Below are 20130 nucleotides of genomic sequence, written 5' to 3'. Positions count from 1 at the left end.
AAAAATATAAAAATTAGCCAGGTGTAGTGGTGCAGACCTGTAATCCCAGCTACTCGGGAGGCTGAGGCCTGAGAATTGCTTGAACCCAGGAAGCAGAGGATGCAGTGAACCAAGATCCTCCCACTGTACATTCTAGCCTGGGTGACAGAGTGATACTCTGTCTCAAAAAAAAAAAAAAAAGAAAAAGAAAAAAGAAAGAAAAGAAAAGCTGGTCCTTGAGTTCACTTTGTTAACAAGGCAGATAAAACAATTTATATGCATCTCTCCCACCCCATCCCATTTTTGGCAGAATATAACAAGAACAAAAAGTAACGGACTTCATGGGTTTAAGTAAAGGAATATATACCATTGTTTTCTTAGTTTTTTTTTTTTTAAGTTTTCAAATTTTAATATGGGTTTTTTGAATGTATTATAAACTTCTGTGGGGCTTCTTAAAAATCCCTACCTAGGCCGGCGCGGTGGCTCACGCCTGTAATCCTGGCACTTTGGGAGGCCAAGGCGAGCGGATCACAAAGTCAGGAGATTAAGACCATCCTGACTAACATGGTGAAACCCCGTCTCCACTAAAGATACAAAAAATTAGCCAGGTGTGGTGGCACATGCCTGTAGTCCCAGCTACTCGGGAGGCTGAGGCAGGAGAATCGCTTGAACCCAGGAGGCGGAGCTTGCAGTGAGCTGAGATCACACCACTGCACTCCAGCCTGGGTGACAGAGCCAGACTCTGTCTATTAAAAAAAAAAAAAAAACAACCTACCTATATCAAGTTCTTCCATGCTTTAGCAGGTCTCAGGTCTCAATTTCCCATTTTCAGATGGCAGGCCTATTTTTAAAGGACCAATTCATACTTTAAAATATGTGTACACACACACACACATACTTAAACAGAGACATACAGAAAGACTATGTATTTTTTGAAGCACCATTTCACATCTACCAACAAGAAAAATAATAAACAAATTCATATCCTCATTATAATTCTGTTATGAAGGATAATAATGTAATATACAATGCCATATTTAAACTATAAATACTACTAGTAAATGAAAATACTGACAGTTTAAATCTCTGTTCAGAAATATTTTTAAAGTAAGGCTCAAATAAATGTGTAGATTACAAACACACTATTTCCTGATCAACCCTAATATTTATATGAATGGAAAAGAATTTATTTCAAGATCAATAAATAAAATGAAGAGAGAATAGTAAATTAAACTCAGCTGATGAAACATCCATTGTTAACTGAACCCATGCAAAACTCCACAATACAACTAACTGCTTTTACCCTTATGGCTTGATGCAAAATGCAAGCACAAAATGGAGACTACGTATGTACTTAACTTTTTAGCTTTCTATATGTAAGGCTAAATAATTGTCTAAGGAAGACCTTTGCTTTAAAGAATCTTGGCACATTAAAGGAACACAGCTCCCTATATTGAAGAATAAGACACACAATTCAGATAATTTATGGATTGTTATAATTTAGAAAGAAGCCTCTATCTAAACCAAACTTTGAAAATAAAGGCTGATTGAACAATTCATTTATTTGCTAACTGCTTGACTTTAACTACAGACATTTAACTCAACATCAGTTCAACATCTGCCATAGGTAAGAAGCTGTTCTAGATGCTGACGTTAGCCAGCACTTGGTTATGAGCCACTGTGTTTTATCAAGCTGTCTATATTTTTAAGTAGCAACTTAATTATATATTCTATAAGTTATCAACAATCAAGTTTAAAATCTAGGCTCCATCCTACTACCCAGTACATGACAAGATGATCTCCCCCAATTTCCAGCTAATTAGTATTTAGGAAATATCAACTTGGAAAATAAAAAAGTACACCATGCAGTTGAAAACGAAAGATAACTTGTTTTCTGACAACCCAGTATCTGCATCTGACATGGCTTCCCTACATTCAGAAAACAACTGAAAACTGATTATACAAAGACACACACACAAAATCCTTCTCTTCATGTACATGTCTGTGCACATGCACACACAAATACATTTGTAATCTCACTCATTACCTTTACATTTCGCTTATCAGTATTTAAACAGCTGAACTGCAATCATGACCTAGAATATGGCTTATGTTATGGGCAGGTCTGTTTGAGGACTGCTTGGAAGAGTCAGAGGCAGAGGAATTTGCTATTGTAAGCAAAGGTGACATTGCTGAGCCATCAGGAAGCGCTGTAGCTATTTCTGGAAACAAAGATGTCATATTAAAATTGGATAAATGAGAGTTGGTCATGTGCATTGGTGGCATATCTGGGAGAAGAGGAAAACTTGGTTGAGCAAACCCAACAGGTCTGGGAGGAGATAAAATTGATCCAAATCGGTTATTTAAACTTCCACTGTTGACCTTCTCTGTGCTGGGATTTGAGAACATCTGATTAGGAAAATAGGGGATTGAAATATCATTGGACAGTGTAGGATGAGCAGGAGAGTATGGAGGATAGAAAGAGGGCAGAGTATTTTGCGGATCTACCGGGATGAGGGCTGGAGTTCGAGTGGCACTAGGCTGAGTAACCTGTGGAATGAAAGAAGCATTAGCATTTATTGGTGGATTCATGCCACCCTCAGGAATAAAAGAAAAACCAAAATTTTGTGACAGTGTATGCTGATCAGGACCTGAATTATCATTAGGTACTTGTGGGCTATCAGGCATGAAACGAACAATACTTCCTCTCTTCTCTGTAGCAGGTTGTTGACGTCCAAGAATCATACTGCCACTAGTAGAGAGAGGAAGATGGGGAAGACTTGGATCAAAGACATTACTTTGTCTTTGGTTTCCAGAACGATTCCTTTCAGGTTGACGAATTTTGGAACCACTGCTGTCTTGCAGGGGATGCCTTGATCTCTGGGGAACTGAAGAATTAGCTTGACGTACAGGAGGGCCTTGATCACCATTTCCATGAGACACAGATGGATGTGGCAATGCTGGCCTTGCAACCCCATGCATGTTGGTTGTGACTGGAGGGTTCATGTGGCCCTTGGTCGCATGACTGTCAGTAATCCTCATGGGATTGGATTTCTGCACAGAAACATTGGGACTTGTGTTTCGACCTTGAATATCTCCTGAGGAAGAGGAACTTGAAAAAGGAATATTCAAAGTGCTGTTCCTGGTATTAATTGCACCTAACGACATGTCACAACTTTCCCTATTCTGACTATCACTCTCTCTTCTAATATGGACATTTTCATGAGTTGGGGGACAATTATATTCAATTGCAGAGGATGGACCACACTGTGTATTCCTCTGATGTTCTGAGAGTGACCTCTGGCTCCCAATGACCTGATCACTGAGGTGAGGGGCAAGTAAGCTCTGCATGAAACTTTGGTGACAAGTATTTTCACTGTCCCTTGATGGAATACCATTTCCTGTCGGGATGCTCTGAACTGGTGGGTAAGGTAATCTCTTTTGACGGTCAATTGGTGGTGGGCCAGTATTTTGACTAATTCGAAAAGCCTGGGACTGCATACTCCGCAATGATGATACAGGGTTACCTATTTCATTGTTTCTTGAAGATTGTACTTCAAAATTACTCTGGGGCTGTTGACTAGCTCCACTTGGTTTAAATGTCTGACAATCGGAAAGGCGGATATCTGAGGCTACAGTATGGTCCACACGACCCTGCATATTATGAATACCCAAACTCTTATTTCTGGGAACATCAAGATAGCTTCTCATTTCAAGCTGATCTGAAACTCTGGAACCCTGAATTGATATCCCCATTCTCTGCTCTGAATTAGAAGATGTCTTTCCAATGAGTGCCTCAGCAGAATAACTTGAAACTCTATTTCTCTCTGGCCTGTGTGGAGTACAGGTCATGTCTGAAGATCTAGTCACAATACTTGGTTGGGACACCATTTGCTGCTCTAAGCCTCTTGATGTCAAAAGCCTCTGCATTGGATTATGCCCAGATACATGTTCAGATGAAACCCCTGAACCTTGCTGTCTGCTTCCGACATCCTGCTGTTGGTGCATAATATCTTGATTGAGATGGTTCTGGGGATGGTTATGGTGGTTCCGACTAGTTGAAGGGTTTTCACAGCTCTTCTCCGTCTGGGAGCTTCCAAAGTGTTGCTGCATTTGTTGCTGCATCTGCTGATGGTGGGGATGTGGCTGCCCACTCTTGGATCGGGACTGGTCAGTTCCATGGTGCTTCGGTTGTAAGGAAAGCTGAGAGGCCTGGGTGCCCTGAACAAGATTCCTCTTTTTCTGCATCTGAACTTCCTGTTGCAGAGTCCTCTGTTGGTGGACATTATGGGGCTGAGAGTGGACAGAGCTCTCTGCATGAGGTACATGATGCTGCATTTGATATAAGTGATGCCTCTCTCTTAACTGCCCTGCTTGTTGTTGTTGCTGTTGCTGCTGCTGCTGCTGCTGCTGCTGCTTTATGTAGAGATGGTTACTATGAAGGTGAGATACCCCTTGAGCTGGAACATGCTGCTGCAGGGCCTGTAGATGTTGACTTGCCTGGGTTTGCTGCTGCTCAGCAACTACTGAAGGCTGAGAACCACACTGAACTTCAGTTTGCCTCAATGCAGGAGCCACAAAGTTGTTACTAGGTGGAAATAATCGTGTAAGGCCATCTCCATGAGCTGGGTTGCTAACAGACACAACTGAGTTTGAAGAATTAGGAGGGATCTGACTGACCATCATTTGAGTTTGATCAGAAATGGTATCTGGAGTTCTGCTCATCAGGGACATACTTTCAAGTCTGAGGGGGGCTGGCTGACAGTGCTTTTGCCGTTTAGCTGAAGACAGTAAAAGGTCATCTTGGACAGCACGCTTAGCGGAATCCTTACGGCTTTCATGACTTGGCTTTAAGAGTGGCTCTTGAATCTGTGAATTTGGTATGGTACTAGTCATAGTATTTAGCTGTTCTTGGGAATATTCAGTCATTAGAGATGGTCCAGGAGGTTGACTGTCATAGGAGCTAGACGAAACAGTCAGATTAACCGTTGCAGGCACAGTTGTTTGCTCTGAAGTTGGGGATAAACCCGCACAGCTGGCCAGAGGATGGCTGATGCTACTCTGATGGATAAGATTATTCACGCTTAAACTGGTGATGCTTGGTGGCTGAGAAGCTGAAGCCTGTAAAGGTGCATTTGATGTTTTAATTCCTAGAGAACAACTCGGTTTTTCAAGGGGCCTCTCCATAGTTGCTTCAATTGAATCCTGAGAATTAAATTCATTTGGTGTTGCTTCTGCCTGTCCTGTGCCATTCTCTTTAGGTATCTGTGATTTGAAAGGTGGGTCTCCCTCTAACGATGATGCTTCAGAAGGCTTTGAAGCAACTTCCCTTATATCAGCCTGGAGGCCAACTCTTCCCTTCTCCAGGTTCTCCTGGTCAAAAATAGCTCTTGCTGCAAGAGCTACTATATCAGTTTGCTCTACAAAGGTACAGCTGTCACATGTATTAGCTGTTGCACTGCTGGTCACATCTTCTCTTGTTGTTTCAGGAAGCATGGATGCAACTGAGAAACTACGACTACTGCCAGAGCTGGTTGACATGGGAGAGTCGGCCTGTCTACCAGTGATCAAAGAACCACTAATAACCTCTTGATCAGGGAGGCAGGAATGATGCTGTGGAGGATCTCTGTCATCACTGTTCATCAGTAATAGCTCCTGTTTGGGATGTAAATTCACACTTGAATCAACTATTTTAGGATTTTCTGAAGAAAAGTCAGGATGATCCATCTGATCAGAAAGAGATGATTTCTGAGGGTTTTTTTTTTTAGCAAGATCAGATAGCAATGTCGTTAAACCTTGCCCCTTTAAGAGACCTGTGGTTTGCATTGTATCTGATGAATCTTGCTCAACTCTGCAAGGTTCAGCAATGATTTCTACCTCAGAAACACAGTCAGTACTTGTAGTGCTTGTTGTAGATGACAAACCAGAAACCTGAGAAACCAAAATGTGAGGATCACTTGGAGATGGAATCAATACATTGGCTGAAGTGCAGGGTTTGGCAGCATCTGACAACGCTAAACTACTTGGTGGTTTATCCTGAGGTGTCTCTTGTTGCAGATTAGGGGTAGAATCTTTGGATTTTGCTGGGGCCATTGCAAAATGTTCGCTTGTTACAGATTCTTGGGAGGGTGAGCTGGACTTTTCTGTTGACTTAGATTTGGATACAGACTCAGGTATTAATGATTCAGAGTTTAGAACACCCAAAGAATGTGAAGCAGAAACACTCACACTATTTGCCTGGGACATAGAGACAGATGGTAATATAGCAGGGAAGCTTTCTAGCAGTCCATCATTACAGGGCGGCTCTGCTGAGCCTTCAGTGTTGGGGCAGTCTAACTTGCTCACATCTCTGACTGGATTCAGGGGACATGCTGACTTGTTTGCTGCTAAGTGTTTCCTGGCACCTGGCTTCTTATTCAACCTTTTAGATTTCATGTTAGGAGGCAAACAAGCAACAGTGTTCATCGAGGAAGTACTCACTAGATTATAAGTACTGGCTAGTGTGGCTGAACTATCTGTTGTCACAGGAGGTGCTGCAGTTGCTAATGAAACACAGTTAGCTGTAGTGGTTTGACTATTTGCAGCAGTTTGAGCATTGGCAGGCTGGCTAATAGACAACTGTACACAGCTTTGCCCAGCCATCTGTGATATGCTTTGATTGAGGCTGGCCAAAGCACCAAATGTATTCAGGGCAACATTGGTATTTGGATCTTCGCTGGTGGTGGGTTGAATAATTTGCATAGGGGTTTGATTTGTAGTTCCTGATGAAGACATCACAGGCTGCAAAGCAAAGAGCTGTCCATTTAAAGAAATGGTTTGAGGCTGTTGGTTTGACATGGTAACAGAAAAAGTTTGTGTTGAGTTAGACACTGATAAAGATGAAGGTCTTGGTAATATGTGGACAAGATGCTTTCCTCCAAAAGTCTGTGGTGTTGAAACATTTTGCACTGAATTATTAGACCCTATTACAGTATTGGCTCCATTAATAGGGAGTCGAACAGAACCAGGAGGTGGAGCAGAGAGAAGTGGCAAAGGATTCTGATTAGCTGCCTGTATGATTACTATCTGTTGACCTACTGTTTGGTTGGGAACTTCTGCTCTCATCACTGTTGGGCATGGGGTGGTGCTGGGTGGTTGAAGAATTATAACATTTTGATTAGCTGGAGCTGCATTAACAGCTGACCCAACTGGCTGAGCCATCTGAATCACTTGCATTGCTGAATTCAGTGGAAGGATATTTTTGGGAGGCTGAGATTTAACTTGTGGCTGGGCAATTAGTGGCTGCATAGGTAAAGATGGACAAGAAGGCAATGTTACAACTACTTGCTCAACTGGCTGCCCATCTGCTGGAAAGGAATTATTCAAGTTGATGCCTGTAGCCACATGTCTACTGTGGTTACTTGTGGTAGGGCTAGTACCAGACTCATTTAATACTGGAGTCACAGCAGAAGATGGTGTCTGGCTTAAGGGCTGAATAGTGTTTCCCGCCAGTTGCAAGGTAGTCCACGTTGTCTGTGTGTTTCCAGCTGAAGAAATTCGTGTAAGGCTATTAATGTTTTTCAAATCTGAAGTACTAACGCTTGAAGAAGGCAAAGAACAAGAAAGAGTCCAACCATTGTCCAAAGGGTTTCCCGAAAGAGTGCTTATAGGGATGGTGGCCTTCCCTACTCCAGGGGCAGATGATGCCACCACTGTAGCTGTACTTGTCAAGTCTGCACTCTTGCTAATGCTCATTGGAGAAGAATCATCTGCAGTTCTGGGAGGCTGGGAGCAGACTGTGGTGGTAACTGAAACAACAAAAGTGTTTTGAAAATCACCTCTGAAGTCCTGTATGCTCAGGCAGGACTTGTTTCCATGATGCACTTTAGTGGCAGTTGCTGAGGAGCTGAGGGGGATGTTTATAGCACAAGGGGTCATTTTCTTCAATAATTTGGGGTTCTCTTGTCCATTCTTATTTTCAGAAGAATTTTGATCATTTAAACATGTGTGCAAAGAATGATGTTGGTGAGGCTCAGGTCCAACTGAAACAGCAATCAGCGAGCCACTAGAGGCACCAAGCACACTTGATTCGCTTTCAGAGGTGGGAAGCTCGAGAATACTCTGAGCAGAAATGGCAGCAGGAAGACAAAGAGGAACAGGCTGGTTGGTAGCCAACGCAGGAACTGTGGTCTGATGCCATGGCTTGTTTTCAGAAGGGTAAACTCCAGAAATAGATATAGGAGTCACAAGATTGCAAGTCCTCTGTACTGGCACCACATTGGCGGTCTGCTTTTGTAAATTATGACTAACATTAAAAGTTATCCCCTGAACAGCTGTTCCCTGGCTGTTTCCACCAGGCTGATTCCCGTTGGAATAAACAATGATATTTTTTTGAACCTGGTCACTAGGAATAACAACAGAGACCTTCGAGTTTTTAAGATTTCCTTTCCAGTGAATTGTGGGGTCATCATATAAGCATATGTCATTAGCTTTCAGTAACTCAATATATCGGCCATTTTCTTTTTGGATTTCTTCCAGTTGTTTCCGTAGCTTTTTTATTTCTTCAGCTACAATATTAAAAACAAAAATTTATAAATACCTGGGAATGTCAGTATTTACAAGAACTTGATAAAGAACTGTATACTAAACTACTGAATTCTAATAGTAGCATTCTAAATACCTCAACTGAGACTCTTCAGCTCTTTTCTAATACAACTTCTTTTTTCTTTTTAGAATGATATCCTAAATCCCTCTGCCCTCCTTTAAAAAGTATAAATCTTTAAAGGTCAACTGAAAAATTACTCATAATGTAGAAACCTCAAAATTCCCAATTTAAAAATTTCCAATAGGGCAGCTACATAGCTGAAATAAGGGAAGACATACTGCTATCATGGTAACATGCTAGGAAAATAACATTGAATATCAGTATGCCATTTAAATGCTGCAGCAGCCAACATTACCTGTGATAGTAACAGACAGTCTCTTTATTTTTTATTTTATTTTTTTGAGACAGAGTCTTGCTCTCTGACCTAGGCTGGAGTACAGTGGTGCAATCTCGGCTCACTGCAACCTCCACCTCCCAGGTTCAAGCAATTCTTCTGCCTCAACCTCCCAAGTAGCCGGGATTACAGGTGCACACCAACACTCTTAGCTAATTTTCGTATTTTTAGTAGATTCACGGTTTTGCCATGTTGGCCAGGCTGGTCTTGAACTCCTGATCTCAAGTGATCTGCCCATCTTGGCCTCCCAAAGTGCTGGGATTCCAGGCATGAGCCACAATGCCCAGATGACAGTCTCTTTTATAAATGGCTTTAGTTTCTATTTTACCCTTTGAAACAATGGAGACAAAAAGGAATAGAGCACGTAAGAAGCAAAGTGGCACCAAAGTGCAGCAAAGAAAGCATCGACAATGGAACCTGCACTTTGCTTGGTAGGGACAATGCAGGTATGCTACTGAGCAGTGAGGACATTGTCACAGCCCTCCTTTCTAAGGTAGAGAGCTTCATCTATGAGTACCACTAATGTGGCAGACTTAGCTGCTGGTATATGCTCTGTGACCCCACACATCCCCAGCTGCCTTAAAACAGTGGAGAGTATTCTCATTCCTTTTCCAAAGCAGCCTATTCTCCAGGCTAACACCCTGTGAGGGAGCCTGAAATGAAAAGCTCCACTCCAACAAAGACAAGCTGAAACTAGCAGATCATTTTTCTTAGTTTAAAACTAAGAGACAAAAGAAAGATACCAGTCTCCACGGACAGTAGAAATGAAAGAACAATCATTATGGACCAAATAATAATCACGGTTCTCACTTACTGTACCTTTACTACCTGGCACATTTCATTCATTATTTAACAACAATGACAACTATAACAGCTAACATTTATCAAGCAATCACTATGTGCTAGGCTTTAATCTAAGTTCCTGTATTATCTCTTTTAATCCTCATAAGAACCATGAGATAGCAACTTATATTTTATTATCATCACTTTTAGATGTGAGAAACAGGCTCAGAGCAGTTACTGGGACTTAGAGAGGTTAAGTAACTGGCCAAAGGATACTGAGTGAGTAAATGAAGCTGAGACACAAACCTAGGAGGGCCTGAGTCTAAGGCCATTGCTTTGGCCACTAGATACATGCACAGTGAGCACGCGGAAGAAGCCACTCAGAGAAAAAAGAGGATACAGCAGACGCACAGAAAAAGAATCAGAGAAATCATGATCATGACAGAAATAACAAACACAGATGTAGGCTGCCTTAGATCCCACCCCTAACCCCTGGCCTGTCTGGTCAGCTTTTTCTGAGTCCCATGCAGCTTACATTTTTTAACAATTTCCCTTTTTCCTAAGGTAACTTGATTGCCTCAGCCTCTGTGCTTTGAAATCAAAAGAGACTTCATTAGGAAAGTCTACTCATCATTCTGTCTTACATACCCTTCTGTGGGGTGCCTCAAATGGTCACTAAACACGGATCATTTATCTATCTGTTGGCATCACAAAAGGACCTGGGCCATAAACACCAGCTAAACCAGGTGAGTGGGGAAGCTGCTAATATTTAACTAAAAGTAAACAACGGGAATTCTGAATGCTGACCTCCTAGGTATGCTTTCCAGTATCTTTCCCATCCATTACAACAAACACAGCCCAGCACTGGCCTTACCTCAGGCAATTCTGCCCTTTTTTCTCTCCTTTTAAGGTGGCCTACTGAGTTGTCACAGGAAATTCTCTCCCTGCACTTGTCAGGGGCATAAATAAAAGACAATTTCAAACTGGCCTACCCTGAGCTTTACACTTGCCTGGAATATTTTTTTCCCACTGCTATAAGGAAACTTTCTCTCCAATGCTAATGGAAAAAGAGAACTCATTTGATGGCATTAAAAAGTCACCTTTATCTAAAAATCAAGTATCATTAAATGATCAGGCAGTTTGATGCACACAAGTAGTATAAACAAAATAAATGTTTTGGCCTTTTTTGTTAATGCATAGTTAAGTCTTGGCACAAGAATATCCTAATCTTGTTTTTAAGTTTCACTGAGCAGAACTCCCCCCTTACATCTTCTTATGGGATTGCCCTAACTGCAATGTCCAATTGGAATAAAGGAGATTTAGCATTACCAGTATCATGAGTTAGGCAAACATGAAATACACAGAAGAGTTCAAAGTCAAAACTATGTATGCCGTAAGATAAGAGGTGCTCACAGAGGAGGAGAAAGAGTTAGACTGAAATGAATGTATTGGTAACACTATTCTTCCAGACCTACTGAATGCAGGGTCTTAATGCTTTGAGGCCAAAAAGCTTTCTATATCATAATATAAATTTCACTGTGACACAAACACCTAAACATTTTTTAAAATAACAAAAAGTAAGAACTTTTAAATTTTTACCTTGTTCATTGTTTCCTCCATTAAGCAGGAGTTCATCATTTTGCCTTTTCAATTCTGTTATATATTTAAAGGCTTGGTCCAGGATCATATTCTTGCTCTGCCCAAGAAAATTTTAAAAGTTTACAAGTTTCACTGAAGGGTAAGAACTTGCCAGATGAAACTCTAAGCTTTGTCTTTTATCACATACATATGATACATATCTTCTCAAAATTTAAAACAGGCACTATATTCAAAAGCTTTTACTGTATATTTTTCATTTATTAAATGGTCATTGGGCATCTAATGTGTGGCAGGCTCTGTTTTAGGCACTGGGGATATAATAGTAAAACAAACAAAGTCCCTGTCCTTAAAGAATACACACACACACACACACACACACAGAGGAATGCTATAAAGAAATATAAAGCAGGGTAAGGGGGGCCAGAGTGATGGTGGAGGTTGCTCTCTGCAATGGACTGAATGTTTGTGCCCCCTAAAATTCATATGTCTAAACCCTTATCCCCAGTGTGATGGTATTTCGGAGGTAATTAGGTCATGAAGGTGGAGCCCCCATGATAGGATTAGTGCCTTATAAGAAGAGACAGAGATGATCTCTCTGTCTGCCACTTGAGGACATAACCAGAAAGTGGGTCATCACCAGGAAGTGAACTGGCTGACACTTGATCTTGGACTTCCCAGCTTCCAGAACTGTGGGAAATTAAGTTACCCCGTCTATGGCATTTTTGTTGTAGCAGCCTGAACTAAGACACTGAGAACATTTGTTGTATATGGAGGTTGGGGGAGGGCCCTGAATAAGGTGATACCTGAGCAAAAACTGGAAGGAAGTGAAAGGAAGCAGGCCCTGCAGATATATGGGAAAAGGGAGTCCAGACAGCAGGATCAGAAGGGCAGGGGCCTTCAGCCAAGCTAGGCTTGGTACATTGGAGGAACGGTAAGGAGGTGACCGGAGATACACTGGAGTACATATGGGAAGAGTGGTAGAAGAGGCCAGAGAAGGCCTTCAAGACTGTGTAAAGGTTTTGGATTTTAATGTTATTCTTTACTCTGTTTAACCACAACTACGAATTATTCTAAATAATAGGTCAAGAAAGAAATGTTACTTGATTGAGTTTTGGTGTCATGCTTCCAGTACATTGTATTCCTAAGCTTTTTCAAAAAGATTGTATGTTATGTTAAAGTATTCCTTTATACTCACATCCAACACATGCCTATATACATCTTTTTTAAAAATCCAGACAAGGCCAGGTGTGGTGGCTCATGCCTGTAATCCCAGCACTTTGGGAGGCCGAGGCAGGCAGACACTTGAGGTCAGGAATTTGAGACCAGCCTGGCCAAAATGGCAAAATCCCATCTCTTATCAAAATTACAAAAAAATTAGCCAGGCATGGTGGTGCACACCTGTAATCCCAGCTACTCAATAGGCTGAAACATGAGAAATGCTTGAACCTGGGAGGCGGAGGTTGCAGTGAAATGAGATCCTGCCACTGCACTCCAGCCTGGGTGACAGAGAGATTCTGTCTCAAAAGAAAAGAAAAGAAAACAAAACAAAAAAAAAGGATTTTGTATTTCTTTACATTTAAAAATATATCTTGGTGGCCGGGTACAGTGGCTCACGCCTGTAACCCTAGCACTTTGGGAGGCTGAGGTGGGCAGATCACCTGAGGTCAGTAGTTTGAGACCAGCCTGACCAACATGGAGAAATCCCGTCTCTACTAAAAATAAAAAATTAGCCGGGCGTGGTGGCACATGCCTGTAGTCCCAGCTACTCAGGAGGCTGAGTCAGGAGAATCACTTGAACCCAGGAGGAGGAGGTTGTGATGAGCTGAGATTGCGCCACTGCCCTCCAGCCTTGGCAACAGTAGCAAAAATCCATCTCAAAAAGATGATAAATATATCTATATCTATATCTATATATGCAATACTTCCATATAGCATCTAGATACCCTTCTTTTTTTTTTTTTGGAGACACAGTCTTGTTCTGTGACCGAGGCTGGAGTGCAATGGTGCAATCTCGGCTCACTGCAACCTCTGCCTCTCGGGCTCAAGTAATTCTCCTGCCTCAGCCTCTCAAGTAGCTGGGACTACAGGCACATGCCATCAAGAATGGCTTTTTTTTTTTTTTTTTTGGTAGAGACGGGGTTTCACCATGTTGGCCAGGCTGGTCTCGAACTCCTGACCTCGGGTGATCCTCCCGCCTTGGCCTCCCAAAGTGGCGGGATTACAAGTGTGAGCCACTATGCCCTGCCCCTACTTATTCTTTTTTTGCTTTCTTTCTTTTTTTTTTTGAGACGGAGTCTCGCTTTGTCGCCCAGGTTGGAGTGTAGTGGCGCAATCTCAGCTCACTGCAACCCCACCTCCCAGGTTCACGCCATTCTCCTGCCTCAGCCTCCCGAGTAGCTACAGGCACCCGCGACCACGCCCAGCTAATTTTTTGTTTGTTTGTTTTTAGTAGAGACGGGGTTTCACCACGTTAGCCAAGATGGTCTCGATCTCCTGATCTCATGATCCACCCGCCTAAGCTTTCCAAAGTGCTGGGATTACAGGCGTGAGTCACCGCGCCCAGCCTATTTATTGTTTCTAATGACTGTATTTATTTTATTTACCAGTCTATTGTTGATAAACATTTAAGATATCTTGTCATTTCTGATTTTTCTCCTTCAGCTATCAAGAATGTTGCAATGAATATTTAACCTCTACTCCAGGATATATATTATTAGCTATCTCTAGTACTTCGTAGATAACTGTTTTCATGTAGGAATCACTGTGATTTAGTCCTTTGTTTGGCAATTTATAATTCTGAGTTCTTTGCACTGAGTCCCAACAGAGACCCAATACATAAACCCAGAAAATTGTTTACTACTAAGAGAAAAATAATACTGTTCTTTTTAAAAACAATAATCTGAACAAAGGCAGAACCTGATAATTCCCAGCCGCCTGCCCCACTACTGCAGACAGGGGCCAAAGCCTGTGAAGAAAATCTTAGTCGGCTCTGCTTCTGATAGCCAAATACTGACTTCCTTTGCACATTCAAGGGGGGTAGAGTAAAATGGTTATGGTTTCCTTTCTTCAGAGAAACTCGCAGGGATGAAAGCCAAGAGCAGGAAAGTAAGATTTTCCTGGGCAAACATCTATGTTTACTGAGTAGCTACCTTCCATTGAGATGTGGAGAAAGAAAAACAAATTAGAAGGCGTAGTGTGTGCCATTGTGTTAAGGAAACAGAAAGAACAATTTTTTAAAAGGCTGAAAAATACATACATGGAGCTGGGCGCTATAATCCCAGCACTCTGGGAGGCTGAGGTGGACGGATCACTTGAGGTCAAGAGTTCGAGACCAGCCTGGCCAACATGGCAAAACCCCATCTCTACTAAAAATACAAAAATTAGCCTGGCGTAGTGGCATGCACCTGTAATCCCAGCTACTCAGGAGGCTGAGGCAAGAGAATCACTTGAACCTGGGAGGTGGAGGTTGCAGTGAGCCAAGATCATGCCACTGAATTCCAGCCTAGGTGAGATAGAATGAGACTCCATCTAAAAAAATAAATAAAAATTAAAAAATTTAAAAAACCATATATGGAAGTCTAAGTCCATCCTACAGGGCAGAATGAAAGGAAATGAAGAGTAAGTCCTTTCCAAGGGAGATAACATAGAGAAGCAAGCTGATTTGCTCCTTTGACATCCTGGGAAGGCTCAACACTGAGAACCACCAGCCTCTACAGAAGGTGGGGTGAGCTGGGGGTTAAAATAGAGGGGAACTGGCTGAAAGACTCCTAATAAAGCAGTAGTAAGAACCACCCCCTACCCTGCCCCCACGCACATATTCTACACAGCTGGATGACTTTCCCTTCCTGCCCAAACCGCAAGAGACAAGTTTATTTTCTGTGAAATTTGAACCAGAGAATTTCAACCTCAGGGATACTTGGCACAAAAGTGGACAAGACGAGGGTCCTAAGTGAAACAGGGGGGTAGAGTAAAACTCTGCCTACTACAGCACAAGACGCTCTAGCCCCCCAACCCCCATCCAGCGCCCAGAATAATAGCAACCAGGCTTACACTCCTCTTGCTACCAGTCCCACTCCCAGGCAGGAGACTGATGGGTTCTTCTCTGAGAAAATAAAATCTTAATAGCTATCCCACAAAAGAAAAAAACTACAAATACTGATATGTTTTAGTTCCACAACAAGAACAACAAAACTAGCATAGCTTCTAATCATGCAACACTTAGGGCCACCAAAAGATAAATCTATTCAATCAGCTTTTTAATACCTCATTCCCAAGAAAGAAAAAAACAGCCTCAAGTCACCAAACATTTAAGGAAAACCTCCCCAAAAAAAGAAAAGACAAAAAGGGGAAAAAAGGAAATCAGAGGAAATAAACTGAAAAAAACTTCAGGAAAACACCTGAATATACTATTCAGAGGTGAGAAGATATTGTATCCATAAATATATCATAGGAAAAGGAACAGAGAATAAGAAAAAAGACTCTTGGAAATTAAAAATATAAGAGCTGCAATTAAAAACAGAAGAGCTGGAAGAGGCCAACTGGTTGAGAATGAAAAAGGAGAACAGAGGGTTCCAGAAGTAAAGTCTTGAAGAAAGAAAATGGCAAATGAAAACTATGTAGTACACTCGACCTTGAAGAAAACTCTACTAAGAGATGGTTGGAAGTGTCAGAAGGATTAAAGATAAGTATATGAAAAATTAAGCAAATGGAAAACTATGAAGTAATTAATTACTCCCCCCAAAGACAAAAGCAACAAACGAAATATAATAATAGTACACTCCTTGGCTCAACCATGAATAATATTTACTCTCTTAAAAACATAAAAACTGAATACTGATTTAACCAAAAGTCACAGAAATATAATGGGAGGACTGAAGAAGAAGTAGTCAGGGGAAAAACATAACAACGAGTCAACAGATAATATCTAAAATTGAAAAATTCAGGTACAGCAACGAAAGTGTGTTATTTAGAAATATAACAGGAAAAAAAAAGCAGAAGAAACGGTTGAGAATATTTGCCTCTGAGGAGCTGTGTTGGGGTTAGGAAGCAGGTAGGAGATTAATGTTTGTTGTTTTAAGCCTTTTAGTGCCATTTGCTATGTGTCTTATTAAAGTTTTTGCATATTTTCATTTAATTACAACATTATAATAGTGATTATTGCTTGGGAGTAAGATATCAATTTATTTTTTAAACCTTTTCATGCCTTTCATATTGTTTCAATTTTTTGTTTTGTTTTGCTTTCAGTGGAGCATGCTTTATCCTCATCATTAGAAGGAACAAAAAGGCACCTTCGTTAGAGGACACTGTCATACTTTAAGCTGAGATTTTAAATACTACTGGGGGTTAAGAGGGCATGGAGAATAGATTTTTTAAAAGATCCTTTTTAAAAGATTCTAAGTAAGAATTTAAAAGGAGTAGGAACATGCATTGGCAGGAAAACAAAACGAAAAAATGCCTGGCAAATAGAGTTGCATATACATAAGCACAGTGATGTGATTAACTCAGTAATCAAGAGAAAACTGAAGAGTCTAGAAATTATATGGTATATTTGACCATGAAGAAACTGTACTAAAAGACTGTTGGAAGCATGGGAATAATTAAAACAAGGCAATTATTAACTTCAAAAGAACCATACATAGAAACAGAAAGGAACAAAAATAATCATTCTAAGCACCAAAACAACTTAGGGAATTGTCTGTTCATATGCATTGAATGAGGATATGAGTAGACTTCTTACCTGCTTCAGGGCAGGAGAACATGGGATCAGCTCTCCTATTCTGTTTATCCCAGCATTGATTTTCTTCTTTCTATGCCTCTCCACTAGATGGGAGAAAATTCGTTTATCAAACCTTACACTACTTAGTCACAGTGCCTTCATTCAACCAAGGTAAAGAAGTTTTAGGTAAAGAAATCACTAAGAAATGTTTATCAATAGCCAGGCATGATGGCTCACACCTGCAAACCCAGCACGGTGGGAGGCCAAGACGGGTGGATCACCTGAGGTCAGGAGTTCGAGACCAGTCTGGCCAACATGGCAAAACCCCATCTCTACTAAAAATACAAAAAGAAGTTGGGCATGGTGGCACACGCCTGTAGTCCCAGCTACTTGGGAGGCTGAGGCAGGAGAATTTCTTGAAACCCAGGAGATGGAGGCTGCAGTGAGCCGAGATCATGCTGCTGCTCTCCAGCCTGGGCAACAGAACGAGAGTACGTTTGGGGAAAAAAAAAAAAAAGGAAGGGGGAGGTGAAGGGGAAGGGCTTATTAAACACTATCTACTATAAATAACTGTAATAAGTAAAATGTCTACGATGTCATTTTTTCAGTCTAGTTTTATAGAAATCTACATAAGTAATACTTTTATTAGCATTTTGTTTTTTCTTTGAGACAGGGTCTCACTCTGTCACCCAGGCTGGAGTGCAGTAGTGTGATCTCAGCTCACTGCAACCTCCAACCCTCAGCCCCTTCCCTGGGCTCAAGCCTCCTGAATAGCTGGGACCACAGGCATGCAACACCATGCCCAACTTTTTTTTTTTTTTTTTGTATTTTTAGTAGGGACAGGGTCTTGCCATGTTGCGTAGGATGGTCTCAAACTCCTGAGCTCAAGCTATCGGCCCACCTCAGCCTCCCAAAGCGCTGGGATTACAGGCGTGAGCCACTGTACCAGCCCTTAAAATTTTAAAGACCATCATTGATAATAATTACATTCAAATTACAAACAAATAGGAATTGCTAATATTTCATTACTATTAGGTCATCATTCTATTACAGTTCAAGTAATTACTAGAGATTTTAACGATAATCAAATTTAAAGAATCCACTAACAAACAAGTTATTAGAAAGCTGTCTCTTTATGGCAAATGGGCAAATAAGGCCTTTCTAGGCAGATTAAAGAACCTTAAAACACCTTTTTGGATGACTACTGGGCCTTTTTGGAACAGAAACAGCTATTAGTTATGACTTAAAATACGTAAGAAAGGGCACTGGTTTGGTTTTCTCTATGGGATCTGGGATCTGGACTCTCCACTTTGGCTATGTTGGATCTTTCCCATCAAAGAAAGAAAGCAACTGACAGCTTCTCAATCAACTGTGAAATGTTCCAGGCTTATGTGTACAAATTTAAAAGAGGTCAAAGGACAGAAGACATTATACAAGTAATTTCTATAAGACACTGTAAGTGGAACCATTAGTATTGTCTATTTTTTATTACAAAGTTTTCTAAATCATTCCTTTTTAACAAAGGATTCCAGTGCTTCTAAGTAGATGATCTTTCAGTAGCATGGGTGTGACTTGTCTTGCAAAATATATATATTTTTTGCTTTATGATCTAGCAGTAAGAGCATCCTTCTTTTCTTTCTTCCCCCACCCGCTTTTTTTTTTTTTTTTTTTTGCGACAAGGTCTTGTTCTGTTGCCCAGGCTGGAGTGCAGTGGCACAATCACAGCTCACTGAAGCCTTGACCTCCCAGGCTCTAGCAATCCTTCCACCTCAGCCTCCAGAGTAGCTGGAATCATAGGCATGCACTACCATGCCTGGCTAATTTTTTTTATTACCTGTAGAGGTGGGGTCTCCCTATGTTGCCCAGGTTGGTTTTGAACTCCTAGGCTCAAAATATCCTCCTGCTTTGGTCTACCAAAGTGTTGGAATTACAGGCATAAGCCATCACGCCTGGCCTAGCATCCTTTTCAATGACACCTAATTAGTCTTTCTTAGTAAGTTATGGTAAACTGTTTTTTTTTTTTTTTGAGACAGAGCCTCACTCTGTCACCCCGGGAATGCAATGGCATGATCTCAGCTCATGCCATCCTCCGGCTCCCAGGTTCAAGCAATTCTCCTGCCTCAGCCTCCTGAGTAGCTGGGATTACAGGCATGCACCACCACACCCGTCTAATTTTTTATATTTTTAGTAGAAATGGGGTTTCACCATGTTGGCCAGGCTGGTCTCAAACTCCTGACTTCAGGTGATCTACCTGCCTTGACCTCTGCAAGTGCTGGGATTACAGGCATGAGCCACCATGCTCAGCCTATAAGCACATATCTATGGCACCAAGTGACACGTGATTCCAATAAAAAAGGCTTAGCTCTTATGATCAAAAAGATTAATTTATACAGCCAAAAAAATTAAAGCAATAAACTGTTCTTACCTTTCCTCTGAATTCTCTAATAATAGTATTTGTTGGTTTCTAAGAGTAGATTTTATAATGCAAGGAGGTTAAAAAAAGTCAACATTAAGACTTTTTACCCTGTGCTGAAAAATGTAGTTTCAAAGGCAATAAACTCCACATTCTGAGAAACAGCAATATCCCACCAGTGTTCAACATACTTTTCCATAGATAAAAGTGTCCCAAGGGTCCTTTGCTTAGACAAAGGAAGGTATCATTTATAGAATAATAAAAATTAGCTTCTAAAATAATAATTTTGCTTAGACAAAGGAAGGTATCATTATAGAATAATAAAAATTAGCTTCTAAAATAATAATTTTGCTTAGACAAGGAAGGTATCATTTATAGAATAATAAAAATTAGCTTCTAAAATAATAATTTTGCTTAGACAAAGGAAGGTATCATTTATAGAATAATAAAAATTAGCTTCTAAAATAATAATTTTGCTTAGACAAAGGAAGGTATCATTTATAGAATAATAAAAATTAGCTTCTAAAATAATATTTTTTAGACCTGAATGCAGTCCGTGATAGAAAATAAGATGCTACACAGTGTGCCAAATTCCAAATGTATGCACAATTAATTTTATAGATGTTTATCTGGCTTTGGCCTATAATTTCAATATCTGAGAT

The 20130-nt window shown here is 40.9% G+C and overlaps 1 protein-coding gene across 2 annotated transcripts in view; it reads right to left on the bottom strand.

Annotated features, from left to right (window-relative positions):
* Nucleotides 1-360: 360 nt before the first annotated feature.
* The window catches only part of USF3 (upstream transcription factor family member 3), a 44131-nt gene continuing 24361 nt past the window's right edge, over nt 361-20130 (bottom strand). For both annotated transcript variants that reach the window (XM_033211243.1, XM_033211245.1), the window contains 3 exons: nt 17077-17159; nt 11340-11436; nt 361-8525 (listed from right to left, as the gene is read on the bottom strand). In XM_033211243.1, coding sequence (XP_033067134.1) covers nt 2050-8525; nt 11340-11436; nt 17077-17159 — 6656 coding nt within the window. In that variant the 3' untranslated portion in view covers nt 361-2049. The remainder of the gene's footprint in view (nt 8526-11339; nt 11437-17076; nt 17160-20130) is intronic.

This window comes from Trachypithecus francoisi, unplaced genomic scaffold, assembly GCF_009764315.1.
Source record: "Trachypithecus francoisi isolate TF-2019V2 unplaced genomic scaffold, Tfra_2.0 Lachesis_group0, whole genome shotgun sequence".
Classification (NCBI taxonomy): domain Eukaryota; kingdom Metazoa; phylum Chordata; class Mammalia; order Primates; family Cercopithecidae; genus Trachypithecus; species Trachypithecus francoisi.
Note: the sequence above shows the minus strand (reverse complement) of the source record. Positions and strands in the feature narration are given on the sequence as shown.